Source organism: Clarias gariepinus, chromosome 3 (genome assembly GCF_024256425.1).
Source record: "Clarias gariepinus isolate MV-2021 ecotype Netherlands chromosome 3, CGAR_prim_01v2, whole genome shotgun sequence".
NCBI lineage: Eukaryota > Metazoa > Chordata > Actinopteri > Siluriformes > Clariidae > Clarias > Clarias gariepinus.
The window spans coordinates 29,760,932-29,784,155 of NC_071102.1; the positions used below are offsets into that span (position 1 = coordinate 29,760,932).

At 37.4% G+C, this 23,224-nt stretch overlaps 2 protein-coding genes across 6 annotated transcripts; one reads left to right on the top strand and one right to left on the bottom strand.

Annotated features, from left to right (window-relative positions):
* Positions 1-271: 271 nt before the first annotated feature.
* fbxl6 (F-box and leucine-rich repeat protein 6) lies at positions 272-7,913 on the bottom strand. 3 transcript variants are annotated; one of them, XM_053491980.1, is made up of 10 exons: positions 7,868-7,913; positions 4,217-4,757; positions 3,907-4,065; positions 2,870-2,933; positions 2,649-2,780; positions 2,319-2,426; positions 2,101-2,214; positions 1,432-1,663; positions 844-1,084; positions 272-618 (listed from the first exon to the last, which is right to left on the bottom strand). In XM_053491980.1, the coding sequence occupies exons 2-10, from the start codon at positions 4,753-4,755 to the stop codon at positions 489-491; spliced, it is 1,719 nt and encodes a 572-aa protein (XP_053347955.1). In that variant the 5' UTR covers positions 4,756-4,757; positions 7,868-7,913; the 3' UTR covers positions 272-488. The 3 variants fall into 3 exon arrangements, with proteins under 3 accessions (XP_053347955.1, XP_053347953.1, XP_053347954.1); XM_053491978.1 differs by having other exon boundaries at positions 7,755-7,908; XM_053491979.1 differs by having other exon boundaries at positions 7,652-7,896.
* A 359-nt stretch (positions 7,914-8,272) lies between these two features.
* slc52a2 (solute carrier family 52 member 2) lies at positions 8,273-23,107 on the top strand. Of its 3 annotated transcripts, XM_053492224.1 has the most exons (6): positions 11,913-11,983; positions 12,457-12,560; positions 17,995-18,128; positions 18,313-19,162; positions 20,289-20,412; positions 20,563-23,107. In XM_053492224.1, the coding sequence occupies exons 2-6, from the start codon at positions 12,526-12,528 to the stop codon at positions 20,770-20,772; spliced, it is 1,353 nt and encodes a 450-aa protein (XP_053348199.1). In that variant the 5' UTR covers positions 11,913-11,983; positions 12,457-12,525; the 3' UTR covers positions 20,773-23,107. The 3 variants fall into 3 exon arrangements, with proteins under 3 accessions (XP_053348200.1, XP_053348198.1, XP_053348199.1); XM_053492225.1 differs by lacking the exons at positions 11,913-11,983; positions 12,457-12,560 and adding an exon at positions 8,273-8,394; XM_053492223.1 differs by lacking the exons at positions 17,995-18,128; positions 18,313-19,162; positions 20,289-20,412; positions 20,563-23,107 and adding an exon at positions 8,280-8,394 and having other exon boundaries at positions 11,918-11,983; positions 12,457-15,251.
* Positions 23,108-23,224: the final 117 nt, after the last annotated feature.

Consider the following 23,224-nt stretch of genomic DNA (forward strand, 5'->3'; position numbering starts at 1 on the left):
GAAACCTCTCTAACAACACACACACACGCACACAATGAACACACGCTAACGAAAACACTGCTCTCTGACAGAGAGTAAGAGACCCAGAAAACTGGATCTTTAACAAAAAAAATCTCTCTAATGACACTTGATTTTGCTTTTACGCACGCACGCACACAGTCACAACGTTATAATTTATAATACACAGGCACAGATGTTCACTATACAGGGAAATATTTGCCCGTCTTGATAAATGCTCACAGACCGTTACCCGCAATCCAAGGTCCCACTGTACTTTTAAAAAATGTTTTATTTCTGTTGTTTCAATATCCAGATTTAGGGTTTGAATATATTTTAATTATCATATTATACACACAGCAGATAATTGGCCATTCATATACTTGTAGTTTTATGTTGTCCAACTTCAAGACAAATTACGACTTGAAAATTAAGTCTTACCATGCAATACAAAAGGATAAAAAATAAATAAAAAAAAACTACACAAAACATTAATTTAGGCTTTCCAGAAGCTGACGTATGTCTTCTTGGCCACGATAAATTCGCTTGAGACCCCTTGGAAGGTAACGGCAAGATGACAGATTCAAGTAGCTAAGAGCTGTAGACTGACCCACAAGTAACCTGTAAAATGTAAATCATCGTTAAGTTCTACAGCAAATAGCACTTTTTATAATATACTACCGGTGGTATATATACACATGTATTGCTTAACTTAGTAGTTGTTAAATGTTACTAAATACTTATTAGGCAAAAAATAATCTTCAATACATGTCTGTTTATGTATTTTTAAATAATTTGCCAGAGGCAGCCCATATAGTATATACAGTACTTCCACTGTGATGGTACCTGACTGCAGATGAGGTAATCTTGGTCCCACTGAGATTCAGAGAATGAAATGAGTCTGCTCCAGTGCCATGAGCCAGATACTCCATTGCAATCTCCATGTCCTCTTCAGAAAAAGGCTGGTTGGTGAGATCCAGCTCACGAAGGCTGTGGCTCCATTTCTGTGTAAGCAGGTGGATGCCTTTATTTGATGCCACCATGGCATTGCTATTGAAATACAGCCCCCAGTATAAACACTCCAAACCTAAAACATTGAGACAACAGGTGAATATATGGTGCCTACTCTAAATATATAGTGTGCCTTCTTAAACACAGTTTTGACTTTTTTTTTTTACCACAAAAAAATATTTTACACATCATTAAGTAGGAGCAGTAAAGTTAAGTATGATAGTCAAATGTATCTGTGCTGATGAGAAAAGCTAATAGTGGAGTCGACGTTCTTCTCCAACTTTACCGCCTGCCCTCGTTTTAGCTGTATACCGACATACTGTATCTCCATAAAATAACAATTTAGCATGCTTGTTTAATGTATTTTCTAAACAGGCACAACTTATACATGTGTAATTGGCTGGTAAATATAAAACATTTTACCTTCACATGGCAATGTATACAGTCCAGCAGCTGTAATGCGAGCGCATCCCCGCAGGTCCAGCACCCGCAGGTATGGGGAGCCATGCAGAATATTAAGCAGGTCCTGGTCATTCATAAAGGAATGGGATGAAGAGGCTATGCACAATTCCTCCAGCATGGGGAAGCCTGGTGTGGAACTGGGTGTGTTGCGAATCATTTTGGGAACAGGGTTGATATTCATCAACCTAAAAGTCTACAGAGGGTTACAAAGGAAAAACGATCCTTAGATTCCGTTTAAATCCACAGTTAATATTCACTTCATAAGATATTATTAAGGGCATTATTTTAGACAAGATGCAATGACTTGGATGTTATTTTACCTGTCATTTTACTAGTTAACTAGAATCCAACCAAATGTGCGAAAGACTAAATGTGGGAAAACAATTTAATATAAAGAAAGTACCAGCATTTTGTAAGTAAAAAAAAAGTTAAATACTATTATATTACTTTATTTATGTAATCTGAACTGCATAGGGACTGACATGCAAGTAATCACACAATGTAACCCTTGTGCTTTGCTGTTTAAGTGTATATTTACTTTTTATCTATTTGTGCTTGAGTACAAATTAAAAGTAAAACCACAGATGAGACATTTATAAGAAACTAGTTACACACTATAGACTACTATACCTGTAGCTTAGGACAACCAAGTTGTAAAGCTTGTACACAGATAGGAAGGGGGCAATATCCACCATCTAATTTAGCATTGATCTCCAAAAATCTGAGATCAGGACAGCAACCCCTCTGCAAACAAATACCACATCATTCCTTACTTTTAACAGAAGGCAATACTGAATTTTGCTTTACACTATCAACGATGTCAAAGTGACGAATGGAAATCGGCTTACACACAAAACACTGAGAAGTTTGTCACTTTTTGAGCTGCGCGTAAAGGAAAGCTTTTTTAGGTGATTTGCAGAAACCTCAAGGAAGGACAGCAGACCATCATCCTGAAACTATATTGCAAATGATACAATTGTGCATTATTTCTGCTTTATGTCTGTAAAATATTTAAGTATACCAACAACATAACACTAGACATATCATTTTATTATAAATTAGAACTTGAATTTTTCTGCCATGTATTCATTGTGATACTAGATCACCATAACCATCAGACAATAATTATCAATCTGAAAAAGCAGTTTCAGCATGCAGTCATTTCATACTGTACATACCTCTGTGTGTTGCACATTTATGCTCTCAAGAGACTGAAAGGCAACTCCAAGATTTTGAAAAGCCTCTTTTGTCACACCCATGCAGTAAGACAACTCTAATGACTGGAGATTTGAGCAGGAATTTGCAATCACCTACAAATGACAGTCGTGAAATATTTCATTACTGTATGACTATTTACATAAGGTTGGTCATTATCATTATGTATTAGCTGGAAAAATACCTGAACAACATAGTCAACATGCTTTTTCCAGTGACAAAGCTTGAAATTCCTCAGTTGTGAGAACCTTAAAAAACGAAATTAGAGACAGAAATTGCTTGGATTATAAACATTTAAGTATTTCTACTGGGTGCACATGCGCAAAGCATCGCAAAACCTCTGTAGGTTTTGTACAGGAAACATAAATGATCGGATCTAGTCTTCTAGTCCAAATCATTCGTTCTTTTGTCTCCTGACTCCCAAAGACGCTATGCAATGCAATAGATTCAAAAGAGCGAACGACTTGGACTAGAAGACTCAAGAGAAAAACCGCTTTACATTTTATTTTATTTCTGATCAAAAGAATGAAATAACTGAGTCACAAAAATGGTCAAAACTTTCCATCACTAATTCACATTGCCGTTTATATTAGTACTTTTTTATATCCATGACTTCCTGTTCCACTGGGGTAAAAATATGAGGCGACACAGATATGTATAACAGTCATAAAAAACAGCTAACAGCTGCTCAAATGCTAAAATATTTCTTATGTTAATAATTATGTACTTTAGTGTGACACCACTTCTGTGTCTAAAAACTATTTGCATTTTTTTTTCATATATCACAAATGTAAACAAATGTAAAGCACTTGAGGTTCCTGAAACACTCCTAATAACACAAATCAGATTCTGTGGTCAGATGGGACAAAAAGGAGGATGTAAATACAGAAAAAAAAATCTAATACCAATACATTTTAGAATGCACTCTAGTCGCCTAACCAAAACCTAAGGGGTGAGCTGAAAAGCAGCATCAGCAAGACAACTACCAAGGTTTAGGAGAAAGACGGTATTGAAAAATCTTAGAGCCCCAACTTATGTGACAAAGGCACGAAATATTGACCTAATTAATAAAAATAATATATATATATATCTTGTAATAATATATAAGATATTGTTTCATAGTCTTTGTAAACCAATTTTTTTACCCAAGGTGCCATTACTTTTGGTGCTAACTGCACAAATTGAACACTTGGTTTAAGCCTGAATACTGTGATCACTGACCTGTTTTGTGTTAGCCAGTCTACAGTGTTCTTAATCTTCTGTTCAGTTCCAGGTAACTGACTCTTACCAGGTTCAATCCAGCAGTAGCCAATGGACACGCTGCGCCAAAGAGCTGGTGAAGAGGCAGCCCTGTTCCACAGGGTACAAACTCGGCCAACCCTTTCAGAAAATAATGATTTCACCAATAAATGATCCAAAAAAAGAAAATAACAATTAAAAATGTCGATCACCTGTAACATATACTGCTATTAATGTCCAAAAGCCATACATTTTTGTAAAAAATATATAAATATATAAAACCTGCCCTTACCTGCAAAGAAATGGTATGGCACCATCTTGAAAAACTACCAGTTCAAAAATCTTAACCAACACTTCCAGTGGCATCCTCTGACCCCAGTCAAAGCTCAAAGCAGTCTCTGATTTCTTCACATCAGCATCATTGCCTAGATCTTCTTCTGTTGCTTTAGAGACTTTGGGTTTTGTAGGTTCTATCTTCTTTCTTACTGATGTGGTCTTTGTTTTGGCCTTTTTCCTCTTGCAACCTTTTCGCTTAGGTTTCCAAACACTATCAAATTGACTAACGTTCGATATAATCAAAAGCATATCCTCACCATGCTGTACTGTGTAATTAGGTCTCTGAACTCGTTGGATCTTCTTCTTTTTCTTTTTCTTGCTCTTTTCCTTATCATCTTTGAGTAAATTAGCCTTCCTTTTCATGGTTGCTTTTCTCTTGTTGAGCATGGTATTTTTCTCATCTGCCTCAGTTCCTTCATCCCGGGAAGAAGGACCACCCATATCTGGTATCCCGTGAACCTCGGAATTTAATAATTCTTGACGTGAACCGTCCATTCCTGGTAAAAATGACAGTTTCAGAAAGGGAAAATAACACACAATGTAACATTTTAAAAGAAAAATATTATGTAATATTTCATCATGATGGCTTGTTTTGATTTCTTGGTATACTGAAAGGTGTATCATACCTGTAAATAAAAGGGATTTGTATATTTTATACCATAGCTATTGAATTCTAGAATTTGGTCATAGAGTATGGTCATGGCACACAATCTAAGGCTAATAAGTGGATTAAAAAAATAGAATAAAAAATGATTGTTGTTCAACAAAGTAAAATTCATGTCCACTGGAGATCGGGGGGAAATGTATTCATTTACATATTTTCTTCACTATCATTGTAACTTTTATCTATGTTTGCAATTAAGGTGATAAAATGTTGCTTTTCCCTTTATGATCAATCTTTGTCCTTCATGTTGTTTAATGGCAGGTTGAATCCAGTAGGTTTTATTATTGCCAACTGTAAGTCTCATTCACCACATTTCGCAGCTCTCTTAAAGCCGATTTTCCAGTCCAGCCTTCCTTAATTTTTTTTTTTTTTAAACGTTAAACACTTTCTTCCCCAATCTTGTCTAGTCTTGCCCAGTGTCTTGAACTCTTTGTCTGTTTTTATCTGGCACTTGTTCCCTTTTAGTACAGCTCTGCATTTTTGGTGGGAATCCTGTAAGATGCATCACTGCCACCTATAGATCTCACTCTCCCTTCAAATTCCTTGACTTTTAAAGACAACTTTCCAATACAGCCTTTCTCAAAAATACTGTTGAATACTTCCTTCCCTGATCAGTGCCTTCTACCCTCCCTTGTTCTTGGAGCTGTGACATCATATCTAGCCTCTCCCGCATATATTTCCTGCATGAGATCAGTACATGCTCCATGTCACACTTTCCTGGCATTCTTCACAAAAAGTGTTATTAAAGTTGATGTGTCCAATTCTTAGTTTTCTAATTAATATTTCCTCTTTTCATTTTTCCCTTATTGTCACATATACCTGTATTAAATGCTTGTAATAAATGTCCCGCTTATGGTTTATTATCCAATTTCATTTGCCATTGCTGTTTTGCCTCTCCACACTATACATTTCCTCTCTGACTTTGATAAATTGACATTGAGATCAGCATTAATTTTTTTGGTTGATTCTTTTACCAGCTCATCCTTAGTTGTAGCTAAATTAGATTGCACCAAACCACAAAGTCCTTGACAAGGCTTCTGTACTCGCCCTCTTGTCAATCACTAATACACCCCACAATGGGAGTGTCATCTGGGAACTTCTGCATGTGGCAAGAATCCGTGTTGTATGTGACGTCCCCTGTTATGCTCCTGTGCTGCTGAAAAGGGTTTCATAAATGCAGACCCTCGCCCTAACATACTGTGTCCTTCTGGTGAGCTAGTCCGTGATCCAGATCAACAGATATAAATCCGCCTGCATGTCAGTCAGCTTGTTTCGCAATAACAGGGGGTGGATTGTGTTAAAAGCGCTGGAGAAATCAACAGGCACGATTTTTACAGCACCTTTCCCTTTTACTGAGGTGGGAGAGGGTCTGATGGAGCAGGAAGAGGATGGCGTCATCAACACTAACCTTCTGCCTGTAGGCAAACTGCAAAGGATCGAGTACATGACTAACCTGAGATCTGAGGAAATAAAACAGCCGTTTAAACGTCTTCTAGATGAGACGAGATGAGGCCATTTCCTTTTGAGATGAGACATGATTTTTGCCAGAATTCAGGTACTTTCCCTAGTTCCAAAATCAGGTTGAAGATGTACTGTAATGGCTCATTCAGATTACTGGCACAGGCTTTCAGCCTTGTTGGGGCGGAGTCTCCTCAGTCCTCTTCTGACCTGTTGTGCTGTGATTGTAGGGGGGGGAGGCAGTGGGGCTCCTTGTTGTAGTGTGGGTGAGAACTGAGACAGTAGTTGAGGAGGAGGGAAGGTGATAACAGGGCAGATAGTTGTTGGTAAAGTAGTGAGGCAGTCAAACTCGTTAAAAAATTGGTTGAACTCGTTGGGCCTCACCACCTCCCCAACTACTACAATGATTTCCTTCTTTTTACAGCCTGTGATGGTTTTCATACCATCCCAGACCACCCTCCTAACTTCTTCTCCACTTTCCTTTTGTATGTCTCCTTGGCTTCCTTAATATCGTGATAATATCCCGTTGGGAGGTACCTGGTGATTCCCATGCCTATTGCTGATGTGATGCTTTGGTGAGACATTTATTTAACACTAGAGGATCCTGCGGCTCTGTCCGCATCCAGATCCTGATGCCTGTGTGCTACCTTTACCTGCGACAGGAGTGTGCATTCAGCTCGCAGCTGCTCGGCAATGTTTCAGCAGTCCTTACATCTGCCTCAAATGTACCTGAACATTCATTCCTTGGGGGCATGTGACTAGTCCCTTAAGGAATTAAGGAATTTGTGGGCCAGGGGTAGCTCAGAGTTGAGGCATTGGACTACGATTCGGAAGACCCCAGAGTTAAACCCCACAACCACCAAGTTGCCACTGTTGGGCCCTTGAGCAAGGCCCTTAACCCTCAACTGCTCAGATGTGTAATGAGATAAAAAAATGTAAGTCGCTCTGGATAAGAGCATCTGCCAAATGCCTAAATGTGTATGACAAACGCTCACGTTATGACATAAAGGTCGATAATGACTCAGGGTACCTGTTACAAAACCGGCCACCTGTGCAAACACTGACAGCACTAAACCATTTTACATTAACGGAAGCAGTAATTACTGCAATTATTTTATAACAGTCAATGATTCCCAGAGAGAGAAAAATTGTTCCACTGACATTCCACATAAATAGATCTTTAAACCACTAAACTGTATTAATGCTAATATAATACACAAATTATAATTTAGATAAGACACTAAAATAAAGCTTAAAACTATAGGTTACCTTTCACATTACACGTGACCTAGGTGGATTTTACTCAACAGTGACTGCTAGAGCCTGAGCATTAAATAATCCATTTTATCGACAACATCCTGTTTCTACAAACCTTTGCGTGATCACCGAGACGTCTCTTTATCACAAACTTTATAGATCACTTCTTATCACCTTGGGCTAAGTGAACCTTTAGCCTCTTTCAGCTTTCTCACTCTTGACACAAACCTTAAAATATCGCGCTGGATCTCTTTGTTGTTGCTGTTACCTGTTTCCCACAATGCTTTGCGAACCGCGTACTTGTACAGCCAATCAGGTGCGCCGCCTCTGAATCGCGCAGCCATTCACACGTTGTGAACTAGGGTTGCCAGATGTACCATAAATGGGTATCTGTTTGATATACGAAAAAAAAGAATCATAGCAAGAACAAAAACAAGCTTAGTTTACATGACATTTTCATATTCATCATAATCTTTTTGTTTTATATGCAAAATAGGTAATATCAAGACTATTTTGGGGTTGTTGGAACCTATAATCAAACCTCCACAATGTTGCCACAGGGGATCCGTAGGTCTGTAAACGCTGCAATCAAACGTTCAATGTAATCCCGGAATATGATTATCTGGCAACCCTGTTTGCTGAACACCAAACCCAGAGTCGATTCGCCATGGTCCATCCTTCTTCTCATTTCTCTCGCCAGGGAATGCAGAAAGAAAACAAGCGCTTATAATTTACACGAGGCACCAAAACACGAGGTGAGAGCAAATTCATTATAAACAAAAATTATTGTTGTAAATGTTAGTTTTCTTCTTTAAAAGCAGGCAAGTGTTCGCGTGCTCCGCTGTACAATGTGACCGTAGTCACGTGTTTATTTGTGCGAGTTTTTACGAATCTACAAAAAACTATATGCAGCACAGTATTAGCTAGCTAAAACACACACACTAAGTGTTAGGTGTGTGAGGTTGTACACACCTAACACTTTTAACATAAACTAACCACCATAAGTGCAATGGTGAACGTGTCAGTGAGGAAATCTTTCATTTGATTTGTAAGGAGTCTCCAGTCTCATAGTCGTTAATACATTTCCTGTAACAGCATGTCCTGTTTTGATTCATTCCTTACTTTCAGCACAGTGTGGGTTATTTCTAATCCAGTAACCTGTTTATGTACAACATATCAACTCTTTCTTACCTGTGATGCGAACACCAGTTGGAGGGTAGGAAGTGATCAGTTTATCAAATTCCATAAGTAATCTGGTGGAATGGTATCTTAGTGGTTAGCTTTGTCGCCTTGCACCTCCAGGTACTGGGTTTGATTTCCATCTCTATGTGCATGGAGTTGGCATGTTTTTCCTGTGCTTGGTGGTTTTCCTTCGGGTACTTCGGTTTCCTTCCACAGTCCAAAGATATGCAGATTAGGATAATTGGGGTTTTTCTAAATTGCCCTTAGTGTGCAAGTATGCGTGTGACCTGCGATGGATTGACACCCGTTCCAGGGTGTACCCCGCCTCATTCTTGGGATAGGCTCCAGGCCCTCCGTAATCCTGTACACATTATAAAATGGTATAAACGATGAGACAGTGACCAAAGTGGCTTTGGATCTTTGTTGCTAGATTAATTATGAATCAGAATAATGATTGAAAAACCATTAACACTAGCCAAAAGCATATGACAGTCATCACAGTCGAAAATCCTTAACCTGTTTTCACGTAAGGATCATGCGATATTTTAGTCCGTTTCAGACTTTAACATGATCTTGCGTCTGTCATGACTATTTCCCATGTGTAAGATTACATAAAACCCATCAATCATCAGTCTAAGTATGCTTTATATGATAATTTTATGTGCGCCAGTTGAAGAAAATTTTACGGCATGTTCACGTCAAATCAGGACTTTGACGTGCAGAATTACAGAACACAGTTATGAGAGTAAAACTCGTATTTTGCTTAAATGTAAATAACAGTGGCTGATTGCAGATATACTTTAACCTTTTTTTTTTTTTTTTACTGTCTCGCTTCTAACACACTGAGTTTTTTCAAGTTTGTTTACAATCCCAAAACATACAGGTCACAAGATAGTGTTTTAAAATTTGCACAGGCTGTAGTAGCACTTGCTTCATATGTATGCTCATGTTAAGGATTCTTGCTGTAGTCATTGTAGATCACCTTGTTACTAAGGTTGGGGACCCAACCGCTTACAAAGAACGATACTTTTGTATGCTTTCAATTTTCTATTTTGATTTTTTTCGAGTAGAAGGTTGTCTAGGGGACAGGGTATTTACTGCCCAACTTCTGCCCTGATAGCAGGCAAGACTTCTAATTTAGTTTAAAAAAAATAATTTCTAATATTAAAAATAAAAAACAAATGAATAAAGCCTACGCCCAAAATATGTTGTTTTTCTGTTAACGTTTCTCTTGTCGTTTTGTCTAAACTAGCACAGTTTGAGCTTTCCTCCATCTCATTCAGTTTGTGTTTCACTTCCTTCTTTTCATCTGAATTTTGCATTCCATAATAATCATGTGATTACAAACATGCTACTGTTGAGGTTTTCTGTAAGGATATGTTTTCTTAGCATTTGTGAAAGTAGTCTCAGCTGTCTCCTGTTTTTACATCAGTATTTTTTGGTTTATTATCTTTAGGATTGGGAATAGAGAGAGACAGAGACACTACACAAAGAGTATTTTTTTTAATAGCTGCTAGAGGACATGTCATAGATAATAACCTGTCCTACAGATATTTTGTACCATTAATTATAAATAAATTATAAATTGATACAAAGAATGATGTATTGTTATTTAATAAACTAAACTATAAATTAGTTGTATAAACCCTTAAGTCTCCTTATATAAGAGTCTCTTTCTAACCTAATTCATTATCTTTACCTACTTTGCTGCTATAGAATGCTGCTTATCCGCTAAATAACAAGTTGCTAAATATCATACTTCTATTCAAAAGAGTACATTATTACTCAAATGGTGGTCAGGTGGTTCGATGAGATTCATTACCAGTGTAGATAAAATATAGCTGTTGTTTAGAAGGTGAGACGGATGTGAAGCAGCTGACCTTTTGCACACTTTCATCACACTGTGTTGAAAAACTTGTCCAAGTCAATCTTCTCTGCACCTTGACACTTCTGGTCTTGATCTAAAAACAAAAAAACACCCTCATTACAATAATCCATGATGCATGATAAACTGTTGCACAGCATCTCGCGTGTTATACTGTACATTGCAGGGCCGGTTTTAGGATGACCCTTTTTACTTTGATGATATTATTATTATTATTATTATTATTATTATTATTATTACACTGCCTGGCCCAAAAAAAAAGTCATGTCTGAATGAATGGAAGTATTGCGCTAAACTGTCACCTTTGTCACTGTGTTTGGAAAAATAAAATCACCAATAAGTGTTGATCACAGACCACTTAAACCCTAGGTGTAGTTGCTTTGTAAAAAATCAACAGCAGAAAGCACAGCTGTGTTTAATAGTGAAAGTTAGAGCAGTTCTATATGTACAAAAGGTAATGAGAATCCATAGGATTCTTACAAAACAGCTGTTAATGAGAATAATTCTAAAAAATGCTTTCGTTTGCTAGGGAGCATAAAGACTGGACTTTGGAGCAATGGAAAAAGGTCATGTGGTCTGGTGTGTCCATATCGACCCTAATCCAGAGTGATGGGTACGTTAGTTAAGAAGGAAAGTGCATTATGCACTGTGCCCATCATTCATAGTGTCCCCTGTACAAACCACTGGAGGCTTATGTGTTATGATCCAGGGTTGCTTCAGTTGGTCAGGTCAAGACTCAGCAACGTTATGTGGCAATAAAGTGAAATCAGCTGATGGCCTGAATGAACTGAATTAGGCTTTTCTGAATGTACTATGGAGTTTTTCTTCCCTGATAACATGGGCATATTCCAGGACTCAAAGTGTGAAAGGATGCTTCTGGAAGCAAGAGGAATCATTTTCACACATGAATTGACCTCAACCTTGTGCAATGTAACGAAAGCTAAAGGCTGATAAACTAAATCTTAGTTTGTGGTTTTAATTAATTCATTAAGTAATTTTTATTTATTTATTGAGCCAGGCGGTGTATAATTATTTTTCCTACAGTTGGCACCTAATTCCAATCTTAGAACCAGCCCTTCAATGAGCTATGTTTCCGGCCAACAGTGCTGAAACATGTGACCTTTCACGTCCATATATGAAAACATATGAAGACTGTTCATCTCCAGATGATTAAATTTTCCCCTTCCAATCCACCACGCTTCTTTGTGCAGCTATGGAGGACCTTCAAGACCCCAGTTTCAGTGTTCCTAGTGCCTTGAGTATCGCTGATGAACTGAGTGAGTTGGTTTTCTTCTTTAATTTTTTGCTAGTTATTAAGGTCCATGAGGTGGTTGAAAAAAACCCATTGGATGTTGCTATGCCATGTGCAGTAACGAAAGGTGTAAACCTAATCAGTTTAATTTGTAATTGGCTATAAAAATGTCATCTTTCTGTCATGTGCAAAAAAGAATCTTAAAATTCAGATTTGTCTCTTTTTAATTTTAAGGGTACCAGACTTGGTAAAATGCAAAATGCTAGAACTTTGCTTAAGATGCATGCACAACAGAATGGCTATTGTTAGAACCTTATATAAATTAGTATAAAATGTAAAAACAACTTACCAAGGGTTTTCTCAGGCTACCACACACCCATGCACACATACTGTAAAGTTATCATTTGCATTTTAAACTAGGGACACCATTTATCAGTATCTTTTACCAATATTTAGTTTATATTGTTTTGTTTATAATGCATTCATGTTTTATTGCAGAGGATGATTTCTACTTCAATCTTCTGGATGACTTCCTTGGGTCTCAGACTGGCGAATCACTGAATTTGGATGAAAAGCCCTGCACAAACCGGCTCCTGGTGCAAGTCGGTGTAATGAAAGAGGAAAATAATGTTTCATGGGTGACTGTTGTAAAATGGCTTCAGAAGCTTTTTCCAATGTTTCGGTCTGCAGATTTTCAAGGTTTAATTGAAAGAAATACAGAAACAGCTGTAAGCTTAACCGGAGAATCTAGGCAATGTTTTCTCGAATCAGACGTTAACTTTGACTTTGCGGGACCTATATGTGATAGCATTGGGATCAGCAGAACAGATTTGCTTGAAATGTCAGATTTTTCTGATCGTGCAAAGTTAACAGATGTTACTAATGGTCTGATTCTAGAACTAACCAGCTTTATTGAAAGAGAAAAAATCGAGCCAATTGTTTTAGTGTCATGGCTTTGTAACTTCGACTCTTCGTTCTGCGGTGACGGTAAAATCCATAAAGCCAATAAAATCCTTCAGGCGAGTTTAAAAAGGTTCAGAATACAGTGTCGGAAAAATCAAACAAGGAGAAACAGGAGTAGTGGAATGTTCAACAAATTCTTACGTAGTCCTTTTCATCTTATCACTGATACTGTGGATGACCCTGATTATAAAAGGGTGTCGATAATCAAAGGGCATATAAGAAAAAAGCATCTGTTATTCCAGAGTGAAAATAAATTGCACACCACCCAGATCAAGGGAGAAAGTGAACTCTTCAATGTCTCAGACTCTCAAGCAGAATGCAATCAAGAGAGTACTATTTCCTCTGGTTGTAGGAAAACCAAACGAAGGCTGGAATGTCGCAATGACTCTGATCAGGCAATCAGCCTAAGTCATGTAAAGAAGGAAGACGATTATCACTGCGAGCCTATTGAGCCCATGCTTGACTCGGAAGATGAGGCACAGGTCGATACCGGCGATTGTTTATCCATCCTTGATGTCTCTGTGCTGTCTTTGCAAAAACTTACAGAAATGTATGGAGGGAGGACTGATGGTGCTAATCTGGTGTCTATGGATCTCCTTAAAAATCAGTATGCTCTTATGTTGAAAGAAGATCTTGACATGCAATGTCTGAACAGAAAGATCCTGGCCTATAACTCAAAGAACAACCAAGCTGCAGTTCTACCATTGAAATATCTTTATTGCAACACTCATTTCCTTCTCAACTTTATTGATGCTGTTGAGAAGCAAGTCATGTCATTTGAAAGAGAAATTGTGAACACTACAGGGGACAAGCTTGGACGTGACAAAAACCCCAAATTCAAAGGTTTTTTAAACTTCGAAGAGAGCGCTGTTACCCGGTACATCAACATGGCTAGTGAAATCTTGTGCCCAAGAGAAGAAAACAACAATAATTACAGAAGACACTGGCTTGCATTTTGCCTCGAGAGGAATAACCCTTCTAGGCTCCCTGTCAGTCAATCTAATAGGTTCATTAACTATTTTGAGGCAGCAGCTGCACTTGTTCACCATTACAGTGATGTTGCACTGTTTGTGTCTGATATACAGCTACTGAAGGATGACGTGAATATCTTTCTGGAGAGTGTTAATTCTGATGCTAGCGATGAAGCCATACAGGCTCTTGTCTGTATAGTGGCTGTTGTGTACTGTAAGGTCTTGGGTCCCTTTTGGCAGCTCCTCAAGAGTGACGGACAGTACATGTTATTCAGCAAGTATGTTTGCTCCCTTTATGAGAAGCTTCTAGAGTGGTCCCGGGATGCATCTGTTCTCTTGCACCCTGAGGCTGTAACTAACGTGTTTTTCCAGGATCCAATGCAGGAGAAGAACTTTCCTGGGGTGTTTTCTTTCTGCTGTAAAAATGCAAATAACCAGTATGGGGCACTAATGAAGGAGTGCTTACAAAGGATGATGAAGGTCCTTGCAGCCGTGATGGAGGAAACTCTCAAAGACTTCTTACCTGGTGGGTTGTACTGCAAAGATCATTCTGGGGAGCTCGTGGAACAATTAGCTAGCTGCACGTTTTCCCACTTGATGGGTGAATACCCGTTCGGACACGCGTACTCCAAGAAAAAAAGACCAGCCACAGGCCAAGCGCAGCCCGAGGATAATGTGTCAGACAATTCAGAAGGCAATGATGCAGTCTCTCCACCTCTAGATCCTGCGGTCGAGGACTGTTCTGTTTCAAATCCTCCCATCCTGCTTGACAGAGAAAATCTGCAACCACCAAACAAAATTAAGTTTACTAACAAATCGCAGCAAGATGTCAAAATAAAAACAGAAAATTTCAAGAAGTTGATTATTTCTACGGTCACAAAAAATGGAGGCCCTTGTAAAAACGTGCAAGATGTTGAACAGTTGCTTATGAAAATGAAAGGAGCACACGTTTCTCAAAAGCGAGAGGCCATCCGTGCTGAATTAAACTACCTAAAATTCATCATTGGTAGCAAAGACGAACGGTTGAACCGATTAGGCTATACTTTGCCTGAAATGCTTGAGAAATTAAATGCCATCTTGTCTTGTGAGAACCAGTCTACAAGCTTGGCGACTGAGCCGCCTAAAAATGTGGATACCGGTGTTGAGTCGGAGACAAATCAAAGTACTTTACAAGATACACAAGTACAAGCCATGAATCAATCAGTATAGTCTTTTAACAGGGAAATCTACTGTAATTTTGCTGGGTTACAGATACAATGTTTGAGACTTCACCTGTATCATAGATTTATAATTTGCAGTCGTCATTTTATTGTAGAAGATGTAGATCTATGTTCTCTATTTTCAAAAAAAAAAAAAAAAAAAAAAAAAACTAACGTTTTTATACTAGGTCTTTAATTTGCGCTTATCAAGTTTGTTATAGTTACTTCAAGTACATGTATAATGTGGATTTATTTTCATAGCTTGTTTTTGTCAATATAACCAGCAGATAATAAACAATTGTTTAAGTTACCTTTTATGTAGTTTTTGTGTACAACTTAAACTCATGATCATCAAATTATTTCTGTATGCTCAGTTTTATTTCGTAATGCTAAGAGTCTGATTTAAAAGTCCATTCAGTTATAATGTTATTGAAGATATGCTTCTAAATGTGCACAGGTTACATGTACAGTTTTGAATGAGTTTTTACCCCCTTACTGCAAAAATGATGGCTGCAATTAAGCATTGAGTCTAATTTTAGTTTCACAAATGTTATTTTATTATAACGGACAAAATGGTTAAAAGTCAGAATATGAATGTACTACTGTAGGTAATCAACAAAAAAAAAAAGATATAAGATGTGATCCTTTTTTCCACTTGCCCTAAAGGCCTCTACTGGCAAAATTTACTGTTTTTGGTTATTGGTTCATGTTTAGCAACAACATTCCTAAACACTTATCCTTAGATAACCTTTATCAGCTCTGTGAAAAACCTTTGAGCTTGCCAAGGTAAAAAGTCGTTGCCATAGATTCAGTTGCAATAATATTTAGGCCATGTTGTAACTTGTTGTGGGATAACATGAAATTAAAATAAAACATGGTTTATTGTAATGGGCCCCCCACCAAGTTTTCTGTCAGTACATTTTTTTTAATACCCTACCAATTTTTTATACCCTACCAATTTAATATCTAACCACCATCAAGGGATTTTATATCTACCCTCTTCCACGTATGTAATCTTCCTTCACCAGCCCTTTCATTCCATTTCAAAAGTAGTAAACAAATAGTTCTGTGGATCTCAGGAAACTAACGTACACATTTAGCAAAGTTTATATGGAGCATCCACATCATAACATTTACTAGGGATGGGAATCACCAGTTACCACCCGATATTACAAGGGTGAGCCAAAAAAATATTCGCACTCTGGCTTTAGAATTTATTTAAATAAGCTTTGAGAAAAGACAAATACATACTTTTGGTGGTGTGCATTTATGTTCAGCCCCCCCTTAATCAATGCTTTGTAGAACCAAGTCTTTTGGGTATGACTCTACCAGCTTTGCATATCTTTCCAAGTCGTCCTTTTGCAGACACTAATGATTTTTTCTAATATTGATTTGTATGATCTTCCATCTTACAATCAACAGTGACCAGCTTCCCACAACATGGTGCTGCCACCACCATATTTTATAGTAGGCATGGTGTATTCAGGGTGATAGCCAGTGGTTAGTTTAAAAAGGTTAACCTTGGTCTAATCTGACCAGAGCACGTTCTTCCGCATGTTTGCTGTGTCCCTCAAATGGCTTGTCGCAAGCTGCAAACTGGACTTCTTATGGCTTACTTTCAACAATAGCTTGCCACTCTTGCATGTTTGTAGAGTACACGACTAATGCGTGTTCTGTGAACCCACCTGAGCTGTGGATCTCTGCACCTCCTACAGAGTTACTTAAGTTAATTAATTGCCTGGCCTATTAGTTTTTAGTGAACGACCAAGTATTGGTAGGTTTGAAGTTGTGCCATACTCTTTCCATTTTTGGATTGAAAGCTTGGAATATTTATATCCTAATCCTGCTTTAAACTTTACAACTTTATCCCTGACCTGTCTGGAGTATTCCATGGGCATCATGATGCCGTTTGTTCACTAATGTTTTTTAACAAACATCTGAGGGCTTTACAGAACAGCTGTATTTATACTGAGATTAAGTTACACACAGGTGGACTCGATTCACTAATTAGGTAACTTCTGAAGGCAATTGATTCTGATCAGATTTTAGTTTGTGGTATCAGAGTAAAGGGGTTTGAATACGAATTCACGCCACACTTTTCACATTTATATTTTTCTTATTTATCCTCTCCCTTACACTTTACAATTATTTTCCACTTGTGTTGGTCTATCACATAAAATCCCAATATAATACATTTAGATTTATGGTTGTAATGTGACAAAATGTGGAATATGCATTCCACATATGCAATATGTGGGGTATGCATACTTTTGCAAGGCCCTGCATAGGCCCATCAATAAGCATTCCGCTGTAACAAGCACTGATAATGTTGCTCTACTGGACCTTGAAAATCCCAGAAAACTGTTAGCAACATTTTTGGTCTGAGATGGAGGGTGACAGGAAGCCTTGAATGGAAAACGCTGATAATACAGTGATAATACAATTGTATATCATCACATTACCCACGTGCCGATTTGATTAATATTGCAATATTGTAAGTATCATGATATATATTTTTTTATCAAATCCCAAAAAAATTATATTGCTTTTTTTGTATTTTTTTTTTTTTTTAGATTTTTTAGAACTTTAAGACATGAAATCTTTAAAAAAAATTGTCATCATTTAAAAGGTTTATACCTTAGCTTCACAACTAAATTGAACAAAAAATAATTGTAAAATTCTGTGCTTATTAAACTGTTGTATAAAAGCAATATCACATAATATTGTCCCGTTGGACTGAATGGCTGTGATATCTTCCGCACCTGGCCTGCGTCCTTGTGCCTACCCCTGTATCACAGCTGTGCTCATATTGATTACAACAGCACTCTGTCTTGTGTGATATTGCTTAATTAATTGTTAAATAATCACATGTAATGACCATTTGGTTTACAATTTTCTTTCAGCTATAATAGCGAAATGTGGTGGAATCATGCTGCTGTCACGCACATTTTGGTGGCCTTTTTCGGAATGGGATCATGGATAGCTGTAAACTCGTTTTGGGTTGAGTTGCCTGTGGTGGTAAGCGTTTTGCCAGAAGGTAAATCATTTCATTTTATTGAATAATCATAGTGTAATCAATAATATTCATAGTGTAATTAAGTGTGTATAAAAATACATAAATATTTAATTAAACTGAATTTATTAACAAAGTAACAGAAATTTAAGGCTAGAAACATGATTTTGCATGGCTGGTAAAATCATCTTCTGTTTTCTGTTTGTAGGGTGGAATTTGCCAGCTTATCTTTCAGTACTCATTGCTTTTGGTAATGTGGGTCCACTGGCTGTCACTATAACCCACCACTTTGCTCCTGGGTGTCTGAATGAGCGTGTCCTCATTCATGTCATACAGGCCCTGGCGGTGCTTGCTTCAGCCTTTCTCGCCCTCTTCTGGTCAGAAGTGGCTACAGTTGCTGGGGCACAAAGATCCATTGCTTTCTTGTTGCTCTCTTTGGTGCTGGCAACTGTGTGCTGCACATCTAACGTTACCTTTTTGCCCTTTATGTTTCGTTACCCTCCACAGTACATCCGGACATTTTTTGTGGGCCAGGGGCTCAGTGCGCTTTTCCCGTGTATCGTGGCGCTAGGACAAGGTGTGGGAAAGGTCGAGTGTGTTGAGACGGAAAATGGCACACATCCTCATTATCTTAAAGAGAACTTCCCAGCACAGGACTTCTTCTGGTTCTTGTCTGTCATGCTGGCCATCTCTTCACTCTCCTTCTTGGCACTGACATACACAGTTGCTACATCTTCTGAAGCAAGTCAGGTTCCAGAGCAAGAGACTGAGAAATATCAAGGACAAGAGACACACCCGTTACAAAATGAAGCAACGCCAGTATCCGAGGAACATGCGGAAGTAGAGAGAAAGGACACTGTTGTGTCTTTTTGGACTTTACACAATATCTACCTGCTCCTGCTCCTCGGAATCTCCACTGCTCTTACTAATGGAGTGTTGCCGTCAGTTCAGAGCTTCTCCTGCCTGCCGTACGGTACCATGGCTTTTCACCTCTCTGTTGTCTTGGGAAATCTTGCCAACCCTCTGGCATGCTTTGTGGCCATGGCTGTTATTCTAAGGTGGGTTCATAAAAATGTTTTCCGTCTGCTAATGCAACATTTTGCAAATCAAATTTTACAAAGGAGTAAAGTATATACATTGTGCTTTCCTCTGTTTATTTGTCTATATACAGTATATCAATGTGAATTTCCCCATAAGAAATGTTGGAAACTTAGATTTGTTCCACAACCCCAAAATTCCTATAAAAATGCACTTTACTGTTTAAAAGAATCCCGACATAGCAGTGTTTCCTCCTTTCGTCTTACAGGGTAGCCCCCTCCCCTCCTAAATAAGAGAGGAGGGAGGAGGTTGCTGTGTAGGACAACGCACACACACACGGAAACAATACTCTGTCAGAAAACTTCTTTAGCAAGGAACCTCTCTAATGACACTTGCTTTTGCTTTACGTGCAAACACACACACACACACACACAGTCACACTGGTATAATAAACAGTACACACCCGCACGGATGTTGACTATACAAGTGATGCCTACTTATTGAGACTAAGGGTGGGAGATGATTACCCATAATCCCACAGCGCGCAAGAGAGAAGAGCCATTGCCCCTTGCTTGGTTATTAAGTAAATTTCTTTTATTTATTTATTTAACGCTCACAGACCATGGTACTCACAATCCAAGGTTCCAAAGTACATATTCAACCTCATTTTTAATTATACTACGGAGTTGTTACTGAATCTTATTGACCAAATGGTGTTGATTTAATTTACAATTTAATATTACTGGTGTTAATATTAATGGACTCATTGAAATAAATAACGCCTACATAATACAATACAGTGTACAGTGCTCTTTAGTAAAGGAAATATGCAATGAATTAGATATAATAATGAATGGTTTGTACATTTACAGAATCAGGTTTTACCTTTTACAGATTTTCTGCTAGTCTGCAAGATATAATGTTTTATTTTTTATTTATCACATATACTGTACATTTATAGCACAGTGAAATTCTTTCTTCACATATCTCAGCTTATTTGAAAGCTAGGGTCAGAGCGCAGGGTCAGCCTTGATACGCTGCACTGGGAGCAGACATGATTAAGGGCTTTGGTCAAGGGCCCAAACTGTGGCAGCTTGGTGGTGTAACTATAAGGACGAATGTGATGTTATTTTTTTAATGCCATAGGTCCAGTGTTGGCCTTACGTTAATGTCTCTTGGAGGAGGGCTGTTTGCTGTATATCTGTTAGTCCTGGCCGCTCTTAGTCCATGCCCACCCCTCTTGGGAACCAATGCAGGAGTGGCTATGGTGGTAAGTGATGACAAATTTATATAAAATTAATATTTAATAGTTTCGATTCAATAGGGAGGTAAACTTTGAACCTTCAGTTCAATTAAACCACAATAAGAATTAAAAACCATTTAGTGTTGAACGCATCCCCTAATGTTGTTCTCTCCACAGGTCATCTCATGGATCATCTTCACATTTTTGTTCTCGTATGTAAAGGTGGTGGTTAGCACTCTTCTCCATGAGCAAGGACACACCGCTCTGCTCTGGTGTGGAGTGTTCATCCAGGTTGGTTCTCTCATCGGAGCACTCACCATGTTCCCGCTAGTGAGTGTGTACCAGGTATTTCGGCGAGCTCAAGACTGTGTGAACGCCTGCAGCTAGCACCAATGTCGACAGACAACCACACTCATTTTGTGCCTTTATCTGATGAATAGATTTACAGAAGGAATGGAAATGGGAAGAATTGTGAAGTTTCTGTCATTATAGTTTGAAGTAATACTGTTTTAGAAGAAGTAAAGGGGTTTTTGCAATTCTAAAAATAAAAATGCCACTTGCACACGCAAGAAAGAATCCAATGTTTGCAACAAGACGCACTCGGTAATAGACTCAGTAAAGTCATAAATTATGACTTTAGTCTCCACATATCACCACAGATTTTGTCTGCCTACTTTGGTGTAGACTGTTAAATATTTTACAGCTCACAGCAAAATGTTGTCCATAGTCTAAAAAGGTTACATGAGGTCATTCCTCACCTTTAAATTCACAGGTTTGTCAGCTAAGGAGTGCACTGCTATAAGAAAAAAAATAAACAGAGAAAATTTTACGTCTTTAAAGGAAATCTGAAAATTACAGACTTCAGAATTCATTGTCAACAGAATTCCTTGTTGTTTGATCGATTATAATAATAATAGTTATAAAATGTGTAATAATAATTATAAATAATTATTTAACCAATTAAAGAGTTTCACTAAACAATCATAACTGTTCCATATATTATCATTCCACAATGCCATGATAAATTAAATTATTATTATAATTTCTCTTTATTCCACTGTAATAGCACTAATATTTATTGTTTTACTTTATATTTATATTAACTCTAATTTTAATGACAATTGTTGGGGTAGATAGATTCATTTAGACAACTTTACAAATTGTCAAAATTGCATAATTTTAAGTAATGTTATAGAATGTTTATTTTAATGTTTTTGAAGATCTTTTATTTTAACCTGAGCTATGCTCATTATTAACCTAATTATAGGACTGTATGGAAAATTGACTTTATGGACAGTTGTAATACTGTAATTATTTAGTGCAATGTTAAGTATTTTCATTTATCTTAAGGAAAATTATAAGAAGCTGCCTATCTTACACTACACTAAATACAGCTAAATACAACATCTAGTTTATTGCAAATGATATCCAAAAAAAACAAACAAAAAAAAAAACAAAAAAACATTGAGTTGTCTATGTGATGCTCATGCTTGGATGTTCATGTTTCTACCTAGTGTAGTTTTTAAGATGTGATTATACATATTCAGGGAAAGACCTGTGCTTACTATGATGATGTGTGTATATGATAGTGTGTTTTCTTTGTTTGAAGTTGACTAATTATATGTATTTTAATTATTTACTGTATCTATATACTACACACTGCCTGGCAAAAAAAAACATGTTTCATAAGGGTCAAAATATTGTCCTGCACCAAGCAAAATATTGAAATTTACTGGAATTGGGTTAAGAACTGCTCAATGCAATACTAAAATCTGGAAGGGTAGTACTGAGCCATCAACTTTGTGGAGAAATTTTGGTTAGAAAAACACCATGAATGTGTGTGATCAGAAATCACTTAAATGATTGGCAAAGTTGTATGATAGAAAAAAAATCAACAGTAGAAAATTAGATGTACCTTATGTGTAATAGTGAAAATAGCCTTTTCACAGAGGTAATGGGATGAAAACTTACAGGATTGGGACTAAACAGCAGTGGTCTTAAGGAAACCACTTGTTAGTGAGACTAATCAGAAAAAAAGTGGGAAGAAGAGCATGAAGCGATGCACCAATAATGCATTGTGAAAACTATACAAGCTACTGGCAGTGTCAGGTCAGAGTCAGTTAGTCTGGTCTAGGCTCAGCAAAATTGTTCGGCCTTAAAATTAAATCAGCTGATGACCTTGATGTACTGAATGACCAGATTACCACACCTATGCATATTCCAGGACGCAAATAGTAAAGGGGCATTTCTGGGAGCATAAAGACTCATTTTCACACATAAATTGCCATCACATTGTGCAATGTAATTTAGACTAAAGCCAGGTGAAGTGAACCCTAAAATGTTTTACTTTTTTCCTATTTGGCCAAGGTAGTGTATAAATGCCTAGTCAAAAGGGTTTTCAATGATTTGATTAAATTAAAGATCGATCAGATATTTAATAATATATTAAACATTTACTGTTTATGTATTTTACTTGAATAAATAGTTACAAAATGTTGGTAACAAATGGTTGAAAATATTTTCTCTAATATTTAGAGTATAGAAAAAACTTAAACACCTTTATCTGTGAATCTGATAGTCACACATGAAATCTTTTTTTTTCTTTTATCTGTACTCTGTCATCTTTGTAATAGCTGACTATCATGATTGAATTATGTTTATCAAAAAGATTTTTGCTGAATTACAGTACAGTATTAAAGAATGTCTGATGTATTAAAGATCATCTGGTGCTTGTTTTCACCAATGTTTTCTTTTTAAAAGAAAATCTTTTTGTTTCGACACACTATCACACCTTTGAAGTGTGTGTGTCTGTGTAAAGGATGTCTAAAGTTTCCTGAAA